General features: G+C 48.5%; 1 protein-coding gene across 1 annotated transcript in view; it reads right to left on the bottom strand.

The window, feature by feature from the left end:
• Nucleotides 1-1,775: 1,775 nt before the first annotated feature.
• PDLIM1 (PDZ and LIM domain 1) overlaps nucleotides 1,776-17,361 on the bottom strand; it is a 41,006-nt gene continuing 25,420 nt past the window's right edge. Inside the window, exons 4-7 of the mRNA XM_084264950.1 lie at nucleotides 13,502-13,692; nucleotides 6,882-7,036; nucleotides 3,950-4,067; nucleotides 1,776-2,309 (exon numbers count right to left, since the gene is read on the bottom strand). Coding sequence (XP_084121076.1) covers nucleotides 2,123-2,309; nucleotides 3,950-4,067; nucleotides 6,882-7,036; nucleotides 13,502-13,692 — 651 coding nt within the window. The 3' untranslated portion in view covers nucleotides 1,776-2,122. The remainder of the gene's footprint in view (nucleotides 2,310-3,949; nucleotides 4,068-6,881; nucleotides 7,037-13,501; nucleotides 13,693-17,361) is intronic.

Raw genomic sequence — 17,361 nt, 5'->3', positions numbered from 1 at the left:
ATTTTAGTGCCGTTGCACACGCTGGAGGGCTCGGCCCACGCCCCAGCGCTGGGGTGCAGCACACCAGATGGCTGTGGCCACCAGTGCTTTCTGCCTGCAAGGCAGACACGCAGCCAGGCTGCAGCCAGGAGTCCCCAGCCAGCTGAGAAAGGGGCAGCAAGGAGCGTGCCGTGCTGGGAGCAGCCGCAGTCCTGTGCCACCACAGGGCCCGAGATACAGCCAGAGCAATTTGTTCCTACAGGTTTACTCCTGCACCCCTGGGGCTCTGTGGTTTCCACCACTGCACTGCACTGGATTTTGGACCAGTCTGCCGGAACCTGCCAGCGCTGCAGCATGGGGGAATACCCTGCAGAGGGGAGACAAGCCCCATTAGCAGCAGTGAGGGTGACACTCCACCACCACCTTGAAAGGAAAAGCTGCTTGTGTTAGGATCTGGAGTGTGTGTGCCGGTGGCAGGGAGAAGCCAGGCTTTTCCAAGTGGTGAGCCAGATGAGGAGTTTGCTGGTTGAGCTATGCCATCCTTGCTTGCTTGCCACTGCCCATAGAAGGAGCCTGAGGAGACGAGCTAAGTTTAGCTGGGTCGGTGGATTAGTGCCCAACCTGCCAAAAAGCTGTACAGTTGATCTAGACAGGAGGAGGTTTATAATCTTAGTGATGGGTCAGCTTTACCCATCATCCAAGATGAGGATTGGGTTTTGGGTTGTTTTTCATGTTTTGGTGGTTTGGGTTTGTTTTGCTTTGTTTTTTCCAGGCAGTTGTGCTGTGATTCACTGCAAAGGAGAGCAAGCACACAGCACAGCAGTAAAGCATTGCTGGAGACAGACAAGACTTTCCACGACACACACAAGCCCCTGCCCACAGCTCTTGCAGATGGAGCAGCCCTGTGCCTGATAGAGGGGGGTCTGAATGCAGCTACAAACCCTCCTGTTTTCAACTTCTGGCAATTTGTTTTAAAGCAAAGGTGACACTACATCTTGGAAACAATGTATTTTTACACCATACCAGCAAGCAGCTCATTCAGTACTGTGAGCAGAGAACTACCTTCACCACAGACTATCTCTTTGCTATACACGGGTGGATGTGCTGCTGTTTGGGCACCATCAGCCCCTCACCCACTGCACATGGAGCATAGCGGCATGGCACACAACCCCCCCCATCCCATCATCCCTGAAGGCAACCTCTTGCAGCCACGTGTCAGGAGGCATGGGAGCACAGGGATGCCACTAGCACAGTGTCCCTTCTTGGGTTGGACAAGGGAGTGTGTGGTGGTGAGAGCCACCCTGGCCTGCCTGCACCCACCGTGAGACTGCCGTGTGGGTGGGGGGGGCGCCGACATGAGCCAGACAGAGCAGGGACAGGCACCATGGCCAAGCAAACCTTCCCTTCTCTGCTCCTGGTTTCCAGCAAGCATCAACTGGATGTTTTTTTCATAGAGTACACGTTGTGGCTGTGGGTGACGGGGGTGACGCGGTAACAGGAAGCACTGTCGCGCTTGGTCCCATCATCAGGAAGGAGTGCTGGAGGCAGAGGCGGTGGCTCTTGACCCGCAATAGTCTCTGGCTGGGCTGTGCCCACCTGGCCTTGCTGGGTGCCAGCAGGTAGCTGCTAACAGCAGCTGGACTGCGTGCATGACCCATCTGCCTCAATTTTGTCATTCCCGCTCACTGTTCTCCAGGATAAACACAGCCATGCACTGGGCACCTCTCCTGCTGCCCCAGGAACCCCAGTCCAGTGCAGAGAGATACCAGGAGAAAGCAGACACAGCTGCCTTGTGGATTCACCCCATTTATTGAACGCAAACAGAAGGCAAATAACTGGGACGCAGAGGAGTTGTAATCTGACTTTGGCCTCTGATTTTCCTGTGTGATTGACAGCACCAAGGAGGAAAGAAAAATTCTGTGTATTAAAAAAACAAACCCAAACAGTGAAAGATGAGACAAAAAGAATGTTGAACAATTAGTGACATCATGTGACCAGATGGAGGATTAATAATGGCAAGGAAATTCAAAGCCATGCCTAACATTCCTTATTGCAAACACGATTCGGCAGAGGGGCAGGGATGATGCTTTCCAATGAAAAGCAGCAGAGAAACCATCCACACTGGCTTTGTGAGCAGCGCAGTTTACTTCGGGAAGACGGTGACCACCTCGTAGCCCTCTGGGGGAATGACCCGCTCCCGGGCGTGCTTCTCGCAGTAGATTTGGTCTTCCACGAAGAAGTGTCCTTTCTGCTTGAGGTTGGTGCCGCAGTCGCTGCACACGTAGCACTCGGGGTGACGCTGCTTGTCCCGGATCTTCACAAACACGCCCCTGGGGAAGGAAACAGCACCCCTCAGTGCCAGGCACCCACCATTACCTCCCTCCTCCCCCCGCCACCACGCACATGGCCTAGACCCACACCAGCACTGAAGGTGGACAATTTTCTCCTGCTCCCAAAAAGTCAATGTATATGCCCTACCTCTGGACAGGCAGAAGTTAACAGCCCTTCTAGAGCCCAACACTTGCTGGCATAGGAGCCCTCTTCTGGAAAGTGTTTACTGGCACTGGCCTGCTGAAGTTCCACAGGGACAGGCCTATCACCTGTGGCAGCAGGACTCTGTGATGGCATCTTCAGCTGCTGGCTGGAGACAGCCTCCAAATGCCCAGGATCAAATCATAGGCCTCAGCCTGACTATCTTGGGGAGCAAAACCCAGGTCTAAAACAACTGAACAAATCCAGAAACGATTGGTACCACTGACCCGGGGGGGGTGAACGCTGGACAGCCAGCTGCTACTCTTCTGCTAGTGATGGACACACCAGGCAGGTATGGGAGAAGGACAGAGACCAGATTCTGTCTCTGATCTCAAGGTGCTGCTGCTTGGGAGCTGCAATGAACAGTCCAGCCAAACGTGGGCCAGCTCTTGCTGGAACACTTCACAGCTTAACCCATCAGATGATGAGGAAAACTACATAGCAACTCAGTAACTACCACAAGCAGCAATACAACAACTTGCCAGGAGTATCTTTTTGTTCCAGCAGCCATCTATATTTTCCATAATTCGTTAGATTTAGTGCTATTCATAGACTTGTACTTTCTCACCAGATCTACCCAGGTGTTAGAATAATTGTAGGATTTGATTCTGATTCAGATTTTACAGGCTATGGATTGCCTCTAATGACTCTGCTGGTCCTTGGCTCTCCAGGCATGCCAGGACCATGCAATCACAGAAACAATCTGGTAGCTTATTTGAGGGCGGCACAGGAGAAATCTGAATTCTGCCATGATTATGTAGGTGGGCTACTAGCATTTGACTACTGGAGTCAACTGTTAAAATGAAGGGGTTTTAGGGAAGAATTTGTGATTGAGAAACTGAATCAAAGGCATGGTTGGGTCCCTCATGCTGTCACACCCATCGTACTGCAGCTCTGTATCAAACCCATGTCCCCGCTGTGCTGGGCATCAGACACACCCACATAAAGACACCAAGAATTATGTATGCATAGGTACAGTGGAGATGAGTGGTGTTACAGCAGAGCGGGGAGCAGAATGCAGCTCTCCCAGTCCACATTGCCTCTGACCACCAGGGCCAGTCACCACTCAATGATGGGGCATGCCAAGACATGAAAATCATTAAATACACAGACCCTGAATGGAAAGGTCATTTGTTTTCTGGGTTCCCTAAACAGATTTCAGGTAGGAAGAAAAACACTGTGGCAACAACTGTCTCAAGATTGTCTCACTTGTTTTAGTTTCCACTGATATGGCTCTGTAGAGGGAAACCCAACGCCTGCCTCACTGCAGGGAACTGGAAAGTTAGCATTATCAAAGCTGGTGAGAATAAACATGCCTTGAGCTGGCTCCTGGATGCACTGGATGTGGGTAGGTGGAGTGTTTCAGGTGCAGCGGCTCAGCCCCTCATACAGGCATGGGATGCTCGGCCACGAGCCCCCCAGGGACAGGCTTACTTACACAATGCCAGATCCACACTTCTCACACATGGGCAGCTTCTGGGCATTCCCAATCGATGCGGCCACCTTTGTGGTGGGGGCTTTGACACTCCTAAATCCAGATGGTTTGGAAGGGTCTCCTGGGGGTAGAAGGAGAGTGCTTCAGAGCATGTGAGATGCGTGGCTCTAGGCTCTGCCTCCCAAGCAGAGCTTCTGCTGGGGAGGGGTGATGTCCTTTGACCTCAGTCTTGCAACAGGGATTCATGCATGGAAAGGGAGCAGGGATACGGGGGGGGGGGGTGTGGGGAGCAGGGAGAGAAGGGACACAGCTGAACCTGGCCCTGGAAACACAAGGGCCTGAGGCTGTGGACAGTCAGACAAGATGATGCTGTCTCTTCTCATCTTAAAAGCCTCTCAGACTTCAGCTGATGTGTCTCACATGCACAGATGCACAAAGCAAAGCAAAGCCTCAGCCCCAGCCCTGGCAGCACCAGTGTCTGCCTGTCATGTTCTGATCACACACACACACTCAAGCTGACTGCCAGACTGGGGCTCAGAAAGTGCAGGTGGGTGTCCTGGCAGGTGAGGGAGGACTGTCAAAGTCCTCTTCCAGTTGGTTGGCTGATGCCCTGTGGGCTGGCTACTCCCAAGACTCCTGGAAGTGCTGGTTAAACTCCTTGTTGTGGTAAGGCTCTCCAGCTGCTGCATAGCATGCTCCAGGGACGATATTGCCCTAGTGTAACCTCTCTGGGACAGGGATGTCCTGCAGGTCCTTCACAGGAGACATCTGCTGACTTGGATGCCTAAAACAGCAGTGGATCCTAGATGCAGGGTACAAGGCAAGCCTTTAAATATCTGCAGTGAAAAAGGAGTCACTTACAAAATGACATCACTGGTATGACTAGTCTTGTCTATATGACTTTTGCAAGAGGTTTGATACCAGGCAACAAGGGAAGGAGGGCTGCAGAGACTCCCACAATGTTTCACCAGAAACAGAGGAGGTCAGTGGCCTGGCCCATGCCACTTCAGACTGGGAGGGATGCTGATCAAGCCCTTCTGACTAGTGTTAAACCAAGAGCACACTGCTCTGGTTTTTCTGAGTAAGAGAAGGACAAATGCTCCAAAGGCAGACGCTGGTCACCAGCAAGGTCAGGAACACATCACAGTCGGAGGGGAATAGCTGGAGAACTGTCCGCTGCATCTCCCTGTCACCCAGCCAAGTACAGAGCATGGCCACATATCATCCATGGGGTGGGTGACACTGACACTGCTTTGCCTCTGGGACAGCCTTCAGCTCAGAGGTCTGCATCCAGCGCCAAACAGCACTTTGCTCACATAAACAATATTGACAGCACACCCACCAGAAGCATAACCTGTTCTGCCCTGCAAAACACCCCCCACCTAAGAGTGCAGCATCAGGTCTAAACAGAGACCAGCCCTGGTGCTTCCACACACCACTGCCCACACACAGCCCCCATGTCTGGGGCCAGGCTCTCAGCTGGTGTGAGCCAGCACAGCTGATACAGTCAGAGATGAGACATGTCCCAGCTGAGGAGGTAGTTCCCTGTTGCTACTCACAAGCTGTAGCCTGAAGACAGGCTGGGAGAAGCAGCCAACCAACGTGCTATTTATCAGCAGGGACATGATTTGACTCAGCAGCAGTGGTGGTTGAGCCTGGCTGAGCGTCACAGCAGGCAGGGGAACTGTCTCCTCGGGGACAGACATTCCTTTGGGGCTGCGTAACCTCCCCGCCCTGCTCCACAGGGGTGGTTATCAGCTAATGGTGGGGAAATGCCAAAGCCTATCCTGGCCTGTGATCAGGCAGGCAAACCTCGTGCCAGAGAATCCCAATAATGCTGCAAATCTTCAAAGAAAGATAAAATAGAGAGGCTTTTGCTTCTTATCTTCTTCAGCACTACTAAGCACAGGGAAGGACCTTGGATACGTGAGAAGTTCCGGCTACTCCAGTCCCTTCCATGCAGGAGCTGAACCCTGAAGGGCAAGTTGCAAACACTCAGTATTTAAAAGATGTTTTCAGGTAGGTATTTTAACAGCATAATACAGACTCCAAGATCCCGGTTTCTTTCTTCATACTGGTTCCTTACTTTCTTCTTACTTCTTCATTTTGTTCTTTCCTTACAGATCCTTTAGACCTACCAGCAGTTGGCTGAGCTATTTCCCTTTGTGGCAAGTATCTCAGCACCAAGTTTTTACTGTCTGAAATTGACTGTACCATGCCAAGCTAGTAACACAAAAGACAAAGTCTCAGCAGGCCTAAGGGAAAAAAAGAAGTCTTTATTGGAATTCTTTTCCTATTTGTTTACTTTATTTTACTCAAGAGGAAAAGAGAGAGTGATTTGGACCCCACCTAAGTTAATTGGCTTTTTTATCTTAAAGTCTATAGCCCTGAACTGCACAAGTCCAGATGTCAGATTAAGAATGCTGAGCAGAGCAAAATTTCAGAGATTAAAAGCTATGAACTGCTTGCTGTAACCCAGCTTCCATACTTCTACATTCAGCTGCAGAAGTGATCCTTTTGCTTGTGTAGAGGGATGGAGATCAGAAACTTTAGGACTCGCTGAAGAGCCCTATTTTGTGGTACCATTCAAAAGTTTGACCATTTAAGATAATGTTTATAAGAACATTACCTTAAAGGGGCAAAACTTTATAAGAGGGTTTTTTTTCAACTATTTAGATGCCTTCTTGATAACTAGATGTTGTAGGGTTTTATTTCTTGAGCAACGATATAGGCCCATAGACACTGAAACTAATCAAAGAGAGGAAATTTGGAAGTAGAGACAGTGAAAGGGTCTGTTTCTGTGGAAACCACCTACACCTGCTACCTTGAAAAATCACCAGTTAAGGAAGGGGGGAAAAAAAAGTTTGATGTTACTCTTAAACACTGTATACAGCCCAAGGAATGGGCTCAGACTAGGTGTGCAGCGAGTGCTTACCTTTCTCTTCTGACTCCAAAATCTCCTGCAACACGAGGAAGGAAGCAGACTGTCTCGGTGGCTCGTTTGACTCGTGATTCTCCTGGAGCATCTTGTAAACCTCAGATTCTCTGTCTATGACAATGCCTCCTGGGGGCTGGTTATGCTGATCTAAACTGGGGGAGGAAGAGAACACACTTCTTAAATGGCTGAAAACTAAAGCCAGTCCCTCTAGGAAAGTTTTCACAATGCATCAGATGAGTGAAGAATGACCGTGCAAAACAAACGTACAAGAGGATGGTGCTGGGTGTGCTCACACAGGACAGCTGCAGCGTGGGTGGGTTCGGCACGCTGGGCTATCCACATATGCCCCTGTCAAAGGGCTCTTGCCAACTGCCCCTGGCCAATCCTCAAGTGTTCTTCTAGTGTTGCATTTACTATATTGTCCAGAACCCAAAACTTTCTGCCCAGGAAATCACTGCTCTGCTAACAGGAAAATAAAGAACTCATGTGCTGGGACGGGGTCCCACAAGGCAGCTGTCCCATCTGTGCATGTTCCTTGCACAGATGTCATGTTCCTTCCATAAACTACCTTAAATGCCTACTGTATACCACTGTGAATCTCAAATTAAGTGAAGTTTGTTCCATTAAAAAGTCTTTGTAAGTACACTATGCCACCTTCACAAAGTGATAGCTGTAGGATATAACAAAAAGGTCCTCTGATTGGCAATAATTTGATGCAGTTTTTCGAGTGAGTGTTATTACTTTACAGGTGGAGACTTTGAGCCACAGCTCATTTACAGCATTTAACTAAGGCTAATAACGGGTCAAGGGCAGAGGAGAATTCCATCTGCAAAGACTAAGCCCTCCTTTCAGCTGCCTCCTGAGGTGCTGCTGGTGCCACTCCTTTAATGAGCAACTTCCACCCTCAGCCTAGAGCCTGAGGTGCTTCAGGGGCAGCTTTTCACAGCGCAGGCTGGCTAGCAGGGTAATCATTGTGCCTCCTGAAGGTCTTAAGGGGACAAATAAAAAGAGGCCAGAGGAAGTACATAGGATCTCCACATCCAGCAGGTACAGGATAAACTAGAGACTTAAAAACTACAGAAGGATATTCAGAACATCCCTTGGGAAAAGCTTTCCGTAGACAAACATTGAAATACCAGAGGAAGTTGTCGTGAACAGCTGAGAAAACTCCATAATAAAGAATTTAAAGACTGTGGACAATTATCCACAGGCAATTATCTAAATCGAGTGTTCAAGGCCAGGCTGGATGGGACTTTGGGCAACCTGGTATAGCGGAGGTTGTTCCTGTCCATGGCAGGGCGTTGGAACTAGGTGGTCTTTGAGGTCCCTCCCAACCCAACCCAGTCTGTGATTCTATGATCAATGGTTTAAATTCACAAAAGCTGGGCTAGGGCATGGACTAAAGGACATGGGACATTCCTGCCTGACTTGTATTCTGTGACTGTCATAAAACATCTCTAGAAAAATGAGACAACTGACAAGTCTCCTCTGACAGCTCAGTTACATAATGCAGCCTTATAAATGTAAATGGACTATTAGGTTTCACCATTCCTGCACCCTGTGATTGCCTAAAAAGTACATAAACATCCTGACGTTCAGACTAAATTGCAGAGGGAAATTTTTCTTGAGGAGGCAACTATATACTTTCCATGCCAATGTGCAATTGAGACATCTGGGAGCTACTCCACATAATAAACTCTTCAAGCATCAGAGGTAAAATCATCACACATGTTACAAAATGCTGTTTCCATAAAAGAATTTCATAAAATGTTTCCATCTTTAGCAATTTTCAGTGGAGCGGGAAGCACATTAAACTTGCAAGCAGTTGAACCCTCGAAGCCTCAATCTCATTTACTGAAGCCTCTCACTGAAAATAAAATAATGTGCCTTCTACTACACAGAATATGTCCTAGGTTATCCCAAGGGAATCCATGCTCTGATTTACATTCACTTTATGCAAAGTCATATAGTCCCACCACTCTATCCACCCATCAGGCAAGAAGCCTGACGTTGCACTTTGCATACTAAGACTGTTTCACTAACATGCATTCAAAAAGCAAAGGCTAAATCATCTCAAAGAGCATTAGAATCAAAGCCATCACATTTCAACCATGCATTGTGACAGGATGTGAAACATACAGGTCAACTCTCCCAGGCAGGCACCTTACAGATATACCTGCCTATACAAGATTTCCAAAAGACTATAAAAAAAACCCCACACCAAATCCTAGAATTTGTACTGGCCGAGTGAAACACCTCAACGTGTCAGGGCAGAACACTGTGTTGCTTAAGGAAAAAAATCCCAAACCCACCAAAAAGCACGTGCATCTTCGGTGTGGGCAAGGCCACTGGTGTTGTGCATGCAGGATAATGAGTGTCCGTATGCTGGCAGGTTTATGGCAGTACTGTTATCTGCAGCAGTCACCTGCAACTGGGTGTCCTTTTCCACGTGCAGGAGTTCCCCAACACTGAAACTTTGAAGGGGACAACTCCAACGACCTTTACTCGATTTCATTGCTTCTATCATGGTCAGATTGCAACACTGAATAATGCTGATTACTGAGCTTTGAAAATTGGCAAGATGGTAATAAAAACTGTAAAGACAGAGCCTTGCACAGTGCCTCCAGAAAAGCCCAGCTTAATTCTTCAGTAATGTCATTTTACTATTTTAGGCTTGCACATTTTGTAACGTGTACAAGGATCTCAAAGCTGGGCTACAGGAAGGCCCAGTACCTGGAGCACTCACTGCCTGGGGCCTCTTTGTGAGTGCTGTCAGTTGTCTGGACCAGCACAGCTTGACTGCTCCCAGCATGCACAGTATCAGCTAAGAGCCAGAGCAGTGACTTACAGCAAGTAACTGGACTGAGTAACAAGGCAGGAGTAAATCCACAGCCTCCCATTATCGCTTGGCTCTGTGGGTCCATGGGTGAGGATGCCAACTTTTCTGTTTTGAAGCACAGGATGCTCAGCCCAGGAGGGGTCTGTAAGCAGCTGAGGAGCTGAGATTTGGCTATGCCCCTTCTCTCTGTCTCACAGAGGTGTGACTGACAACCTCCCTGGACCATGTCACACAGCTGCAAGCTGCTTGGTCACATAGTGAAGTCTGCTGAAGGTTCACATCTTCTGAAACAATTCAGCCTTGGTTGGAGCTGCCCTGCAAGATGGCTAAATGTGCTTTCTGCCTCCTCTGTCTTAACAATGAAGTCCTCCCTGTAAAACCCTGTGGGCTGCCATTTAGAGGCACAGGCCAGGTGTTTCCCAACTGCCACAAAGCAAACACCAAACAGCACCCAGGGCTTGTGATGCTGAGGCTCTCGGCAGGTCCTGCAGACTTCAGAGCATGTTGAGCATTCTCTGCTCCTATAGAAGCAGATAAGATGCTCCTAAGAGCAGCAACTTGTGCAGATAATTGGACAGGTTGGGAACACAGAGGGGGTCCTCCACGTGCCTGGTGCCTGCCCAGGCTGCTCCAAAGTCATGAGTGTTGCCAGATTGGAGACCCATGGGGACCTGCTTCAGTCTGAAATGAAACGCATCTGGTACACGCTGCTCACGGCTCAGCCCACAGCCAGCAAAACAAAAGCACAGACACGTGCAACAGCACCTTCCAGTCACAAAAAACAGTGCAGGAGAAACACCAGTTTTCAGGACAATGCACGCTCCAGCCCCAGAAAATCCATCTGCTTCAGGTAGCTCCTCCAGAAAAGCCACCAGCTGTTACGACTGTGATGTGTGTGTGCACAGGGGGTAACGGACACACTGATGGGCTAAAATTATGTTCTGGTGCTTCACATGGTGTTGGACACAGACATGATGCAGAGAAAGCTCCTGTGAAGAGTCATGCACTGGAGTCAGAAAGGTGAAATGTAAATGCTGCTTCCTTGTGACTGACCAGTGCCATGAGCCACAGACAGGGACAAAGGCACTTGTGGACACTGAGATGCAGACGAACGGATGCACCGAGCTGGCCACAGAGGCAGCAGGCAGGTTACCTGGGGAAATTGGGGCTAATGGAAGAGATCTGCCCCTGCAGGGAATCCATGATGTTGCTCTGCGAATAGAGCTGCAGGGGCGAATTGAACTGCACGTGCAGCACTTTGAGTCCCGGCACCTCCACTTCCACGGGGCTCTTGGGGCAGACCTGGGCTGTGTGCTTCAGCTGCTCGGGCCCCACTCGGACTTGGCTGGGGACAGAGGAGGTGCTGTGCCTCCGCTGTGGAGACTCAGAGGTCTGTGCCTGCAGAGGGTTATAGACGGAGGCCAAAGGAGCCTGCATTGGGCTCATTGGTGATGGGCAGCTACCAGCCCACATGTTCACATGGGCAGTTTGAGGTGTGGTCGTTTGGGGGTTCATTTGGGTTTTACATTGTGGAAATGAGGAAGAAATGCAGAGGAGGAAGAAAGGAAAGAAGGAAAAAGTTAATGAAGGGCTAACCCAAAAATTCCAAGTAATAGCATAATACTGTCTGTTCCTTGTGCTGGAGGGACACATCACAACTTGACTTTAAAGACTTCTGGCTAGGGCTGTGGCTCTGGTCTTGCACTCCAGGTGTGTCCATAAAAAAACCTAAAATGCAGTCACTCTAGTGATGAGCAAAAGTAGGGGGTGTAAAACAATGAAGACCTGGCAGCAAGGATTTCACTATGAAATAACTACCTGAGCACACACCTATGGTCCCAGTGCCCAGCCAAGAGATGCCACCTTCACTGCCACCCTTTCCAAAGCTAGCCAGGGCGCCCTACCGAAGGACAATCTCACCTCTGATCCCAAAACAGATGTGCTCAGCAGTGGGGCTTCTCCCTGCTCTCCCCACCTCCTTTGCAACACCAAAGCCAGCAGTGATACTTGCTGGTGTTTCTGTCTGCACGACAACCTTGCATGTGCATCACACATCCTCTAAGGATGGATCACAGACCAGGTCTCACCATGAACTGCCAGGTCAGGGTCAGGCTGCCAGGTACAGATAGGCTGGGTGTCTGCTAGGTGCAGGATGGGGATGGAGATAAAATCCAGGTAAACCCAGAGTAAGATTGACCATGTATGAATAACTCAGCAAAACAGATGGGTAGGAATTTAAAGGTAGCCGGAAGGCTGTGTGAAGGGAGAACCTATACATCCTGTGCTTGTGTACTCTGGAAACCACAGTGGGTTTTTAATGGCAGGGTGAGGCCCCTGGCTCTCACTGAAAGCCAGCAGCAATTAATTTGTTTTTGATTACTTTGTATTAGCATTGAAAGTCTCACTGCCCCCTCCCCCATTCCCCCCTGCCCCCTCAGCATTCCTTTGCAACTTGCTGTGTTTCAGCAACAGAAGATGAAAGAGATGCCATATACCCCACATGCTGACACTGGACCTTCCTTATAGAAGGCGCACAGTGAGCCACAGAACTAGAAGAAATCCACCTCTTTGCTTATCCCTGTAAGAAAAGGAATCACCCACAAGCTTTCAGCCAAATATACCTGGCTTCCAGGGAGTACTTTCACCTGGAGGGCCTCTAGACTAGACCAGAGGTGGTATGTGACTGCCAAATGGTCCCATCCAGGTAACACAAAGCCAGTTTTCCTTTGTTTTTGTTCTGCCTTTGCTCAGCCTCTGAATGAAGGTGCTAAGGTCTACCAGAAGCAAATAAGGAACAAACACGTCACTTTGTCTGCCACTTGCAGCACCATAACTCTGCCTAGAAGGGGCCATTCTGCCAGAGAAAGAAGCCAGTTCCATTCAGGGGCAAGTTTTCAGGCTTGTGTTAAACCACAGTCTCAGGTCTTTGTGCCCCACAAAAACAGAGGCTGAACTTTTGTATCCCCATTCGCAAGTCAGGCATTTAGTCCAGTGTCACCTAAAGCATTAATCTTGCAGCTTTTGTCGTCAAGTCTTCCCAGCAGTTTGGTACTGCTATACAGACTTAGGACAGTTAAGCAGCTTGACCAACACGGTCACAAAGATTTCAGAAAGCTCCTGATTTATTGCTTCTGATGACAAATGAGGAACTTCAGACTTCTGGGATAAAGTAATGTCTTCGGTGAAGTTCAGATGCAACCACAAAAGTCAATAGTCCCTTTTAAGGTTGAGGCCCTTTCCAATCCCATATAAAAATGATTGCTCACACAGGCACAAATGTTTTAGCTACTTTCTAAAACTCCTGAGAAAAACAAGGTTCAATACAAATACCCAAACAGAGCCTGTCTACGAATCCCAGGCCAGCCAGGAACGGGGACTTGAGTGCTTCCTGCACTAGCTGGTCCCACTCCTGCCCAGCATCGCCCACGAAGCCAGCACAAAATGCTAACTTTACAAAGTGCTCATAACAAGCTGTCAGGCACCTGTTCAGACCAGCAGGCTGGTATGTCATGCTGAACGCACGTGGAAACTGCGTCGGTCTCTGCTAAACAAAGAAACACAACAGCATTAATTTCATTTCTGCAACTCATGCAACGTTTCCCGCTCCTTGGAGCCCTGCCCCTGGGAACCGCAGCCATGCTCGCGCCTCTGCTCCTTCCCTTGTCCTGAAAGAGAGCTTTTCTGGGTTAACAAACTGGTACCCTCGCAGCGACCTCATGTCTCCTGCAGCCTTCCCCTGGGCGCCTGGGCAGGGAGAGGAGGCGAGGAAAATACTTACGGCTTGGCAGGCTCCGAGCCCACAGGTGATGTCTTTGACTCCACTGCATTGTTGAAGGTCTGGATGTTCTCTGAGGAGTAGAGGCCTGCTGGGCTGTTGTACTGAGCAGTGATCACTCTGGGGGCAGAAGCCGTGGCAGCAGTGAAGGGCACCGCGCTCCGGTTATGTGCACTTCCTATGTGCTTTATTTCCTGCATGCAAAGGAGCAGAGGCAAAAGTCAGAGGTGCTCAGGCATGCAGGTGGGATGTGATGGGGCAGCCCGGAGGAAGCAGCTGCTGCAATAGCAGCTTTTGCATGTGGTGTCAGCTGAGGAACATGTGATCACGCCTACTAAAGCAGGTCAAGGTCCTCCACATGTCATGACAGGACCCATCCCCATCTTGGATGGTTCCAGGCTGACCCTCAGGATGTTTCAGAGTTGACATCCAGGGAACACTGATCAAGCTATTAGCTCAAGCTGCGGCATGCCTGGGAGCTCCTGCAAGCCTACAGTAAAGCCACAGGACCTACCCGCAAGACTACAGATCTTAAACATCCCTTGCAATTCCTGAAAGCAAGGCTGATTTCTATGGAGAAGTGAAGATGAGGGGCAGAGAGGGGAGCAACCTTCAATGTCCAAAAGTTTGGCTTTCTTAGATAAGGGCAACCCAAAAAGAACAGCTTTGTTATTACTACAAACGCTCAGGAGCACATCTGGTCCTTCAGCTAGAACTGAGGTACATGGCTGCCTTTGACAAAAAACGTTTGGACTGTCTGGTCAGTAAAGGTGGGAAGATGACTTTTGTCAATACAAAAAACTATCCACAGTGACAACTAAATGCCAGAGACCTCTTTGGTGCCAGGTATGAGACATCACCTGGATATTCTGGGTCTGCTGCGAAGTGGAGGCTTCCTGAGGTATTAGTGGATACTTAGCAACCCTGGTTACAATTTAATAAGAAAGGGGCCAAACCCAAGTTAACATATGAGCTAAGACTCTTTCAAATCACACTGCTAACAAAAGTGGGAACATTTACAAGTCAGTTCAGCAGGCTGACAATTAGCTGCCTTAGGGCAGAGATGACAAGATCCAGGGCTTATTACTCCCCAGAGATGCTTGACCAAAGCAAGGAGTAAGCACAGCAGGGCCTCACTGGAGCAGGCCTAGGAAAGGACTAACATTCACAGAGGTGGCTGAGATATCCAGAGCTAAAAGACAGCACCAAAATGCATGTTTTGAAATGTTTCAGGCAGCTGTAGAGGTTGGGAACAGCCTCACCAGAGGGCGAGCACCCAATGGCACAGGATGAAACAGGGCCCTTTAAAACATGCTGATCCCATGGCTCCCAGCCTTAACTAGCACAACCAGGTCCCTCTCCCGCTCTATACAGGCGCTGACTTCTACAGCAATGAAGTGAGCCTTTGCTGCCCTTTGAACACCTCACAGCATTTGATAAAGCTGTAACAGGATAAACACTCGCTACCGACAAAGGATGACTAAATTCCCCTACAATTTTTTTCTTTAAATCACTTTTATATCCCCAGATTTCCTTAAGCAGCTGGCTAGCATTCCCAGACTAACAGATGGGAGTCATCTCACTTCATGGCACTCAAACACTATTTATGGCATCAGCACAGCACAGGATCCCTCACAGAAGAGCAGCCTGGATCCAAACGCACTCAAGGGTTGCAAGTCATTTGAAATCAGTGGGGTAGCTCAAGATGTTCAGGTGTGGGGTGGTGGGACTGCTCTCCCACAGCTTTCTGGCCAGTGCGTATGGATGTCAGCCATGAAGCTTTCCCACACACCAAAGGAAGAAAGACCCTGGAGTAATCAGCTAATCTCTCTTTGTTGCAATCTCATTGAAAGCACATAATAGTGCTCATAAAAACAGTCTTTCCCATGGCAGAAACTGTGGATTTTAGCAAAAAAATAATTACTTCAGCCTGTATATCACACCATGGGGAAAAGTATCAGTGCTTTTATATCAGCATTAAATACACATGTCAGCTCACCATTCAGAGGCCACAAGTAGGAGAGGGTTTCAGATGTGCACATAAATAGCTTAATGATAGGCAGAGGCAAAGTTTTAGGCTAAAGGGGTTACACTTTTAGGTCAAACAGGCTCAGAATTGAAACCATGTCACAAACAGTATTGCAGATACATTTAAGTATTCACCAAGAATTAGAGAAAGGGAAGTAATTCAGGGTATTTTTTTAAAATTCTGGTTTCCTAAGGAAGCAAGGCGCCTCGGTTACGTACTCTACATGAACGTGGGCACATTCCCATTCCCAGCCTTTGAATCTGTCAGCCAAGCCCAAATGGGTTGGTAGCCTCAAGGATGTTTAAGTTCCTACAAGTGTTCAGAAAATAGACAGACAGATGAAAGAGAGAGACTGAAATCACTTTAGTGCCTTCACTCCAAAAAGAACTGCAATGTGCCCTGAAGCACAGAATCCACATAGGAGATTTTGGCCTACTTTTGGACACAGGGTAGGTTTTCTGCTCTGTAATAACATCTAAGACTATAAATGAAGATTTCAAAAATGTTAGGACATCTGTAGTAGCTTTCATGTGGATAAAGCCCTCTGATTATAAAAGAGTTTATAACAGGTTAAATAGAGATATCAGTGCAGAAGGTAGTATCCGAAGATTAGATTAGAAAAAACCCCATCTGGAGAAAAGTGAAGGAGGTGTATAACCTGAATGATTACAGGAACAGTAACATTAATTTGGATAATCCAAATTCTTCGGCACTTCTTGTCACATTGCACTGCTCTTTCTGCTTGAGCTGTGGAAAGAATTTGCAAAGAACAAGTGCTTTCATGATCCCAAGATCAAAAGATAACGTGTTCTCACTGTCAAATGTATTTACCCAAGGATTTGCCAGAACTGCCAATCCAGGCCCTATGCTGTGCAAGTTTTGTTATAGCCCCAGCTCCTGGAATCTTGTGTTTATGCGAGTGTCTCTCACTCAATACTGAAAAAAAACCCAGGCAAGTGAAAAGTGTTAGTACAAATCCACTGCTATACTATGTACCTGTGTGTGGGCAGCACCTGGCTTATGCAGTTGAGCTGCCTGGGGCTTGCAGCATCTCTAAGGCTGTGGCAGTCCCAGGACCAACGCAAGGCAAAGGGGCAAGCAGCATTAAACAGCACTCCTGGGTGAGGCATGGGCTGCAAGAACAGTGAGCAATGGTCTGTTTGCAAAGGAAGAACAGGCAGGCAGACACAAGAACATGCTCTTATCCAGTCAGAGTATGAGCCTGCTCTATCTTTGTCAGTAGTAGAGAGGAACGTGACTAACATTAGATCTTTTTGGAGACATCTTCAGTTGGCATATGCAGGCAGATCCAGAGGCGCTTGCCTCACCTTCCTACAGGCCATAGTGCTGCCTTGGTCCCCCATGCTAGCAGGAGTACCAGCAATTATTCAGTCTGAAGCTAGGGTACAGATGCTCCCAGTCCTCCAGACAGGACATTCAAGAGCAGTATTTTACCACTATAAATGGATACTGTGATAGTTAAACCACTTTGTCCACACAGATAATCAGCCTCGCTCCACTCTTTCCTTCGCAGAGGCAAGTCTCCAGAGGGGCCAACAGAGAGGCTAGCCCAAGCTGAAACAGATTAGCAACTCCACAAACTTCTCTGCCAGTCCTGCTGCTGAAATCTTAAAATTTAACAATTCCTTCAACTGCCCCTTCCCTACCTGAAACTACCTCCTCTATACGAACAAGTTCCAAATGGCTTTGGGGCACAATCCCACGTGCTCCCAAATCCCTCAGACATCAGTGAAAATCCCTCCCTCACTGAGAAAAAGCTATTTCCCAATCCCAAGGACAAACAAGGTTGGTAGGGCCTTCAGGTCAAATACAC

The sequence above is a fragment of the Gallinula chloropus genome, assembly GCF_964237585.1.
Source record: "Gallinula chloropus genome assembly, chromosome: 5".
NCBI lineage: Eukaryota > Metazoa > Chordata > Aves > Gruiformes > Rallidae > Gallinula > Gallinula chloropus.
This window is presented reverse-complemented; position numbering and strand designations above follow the sequence as displayed.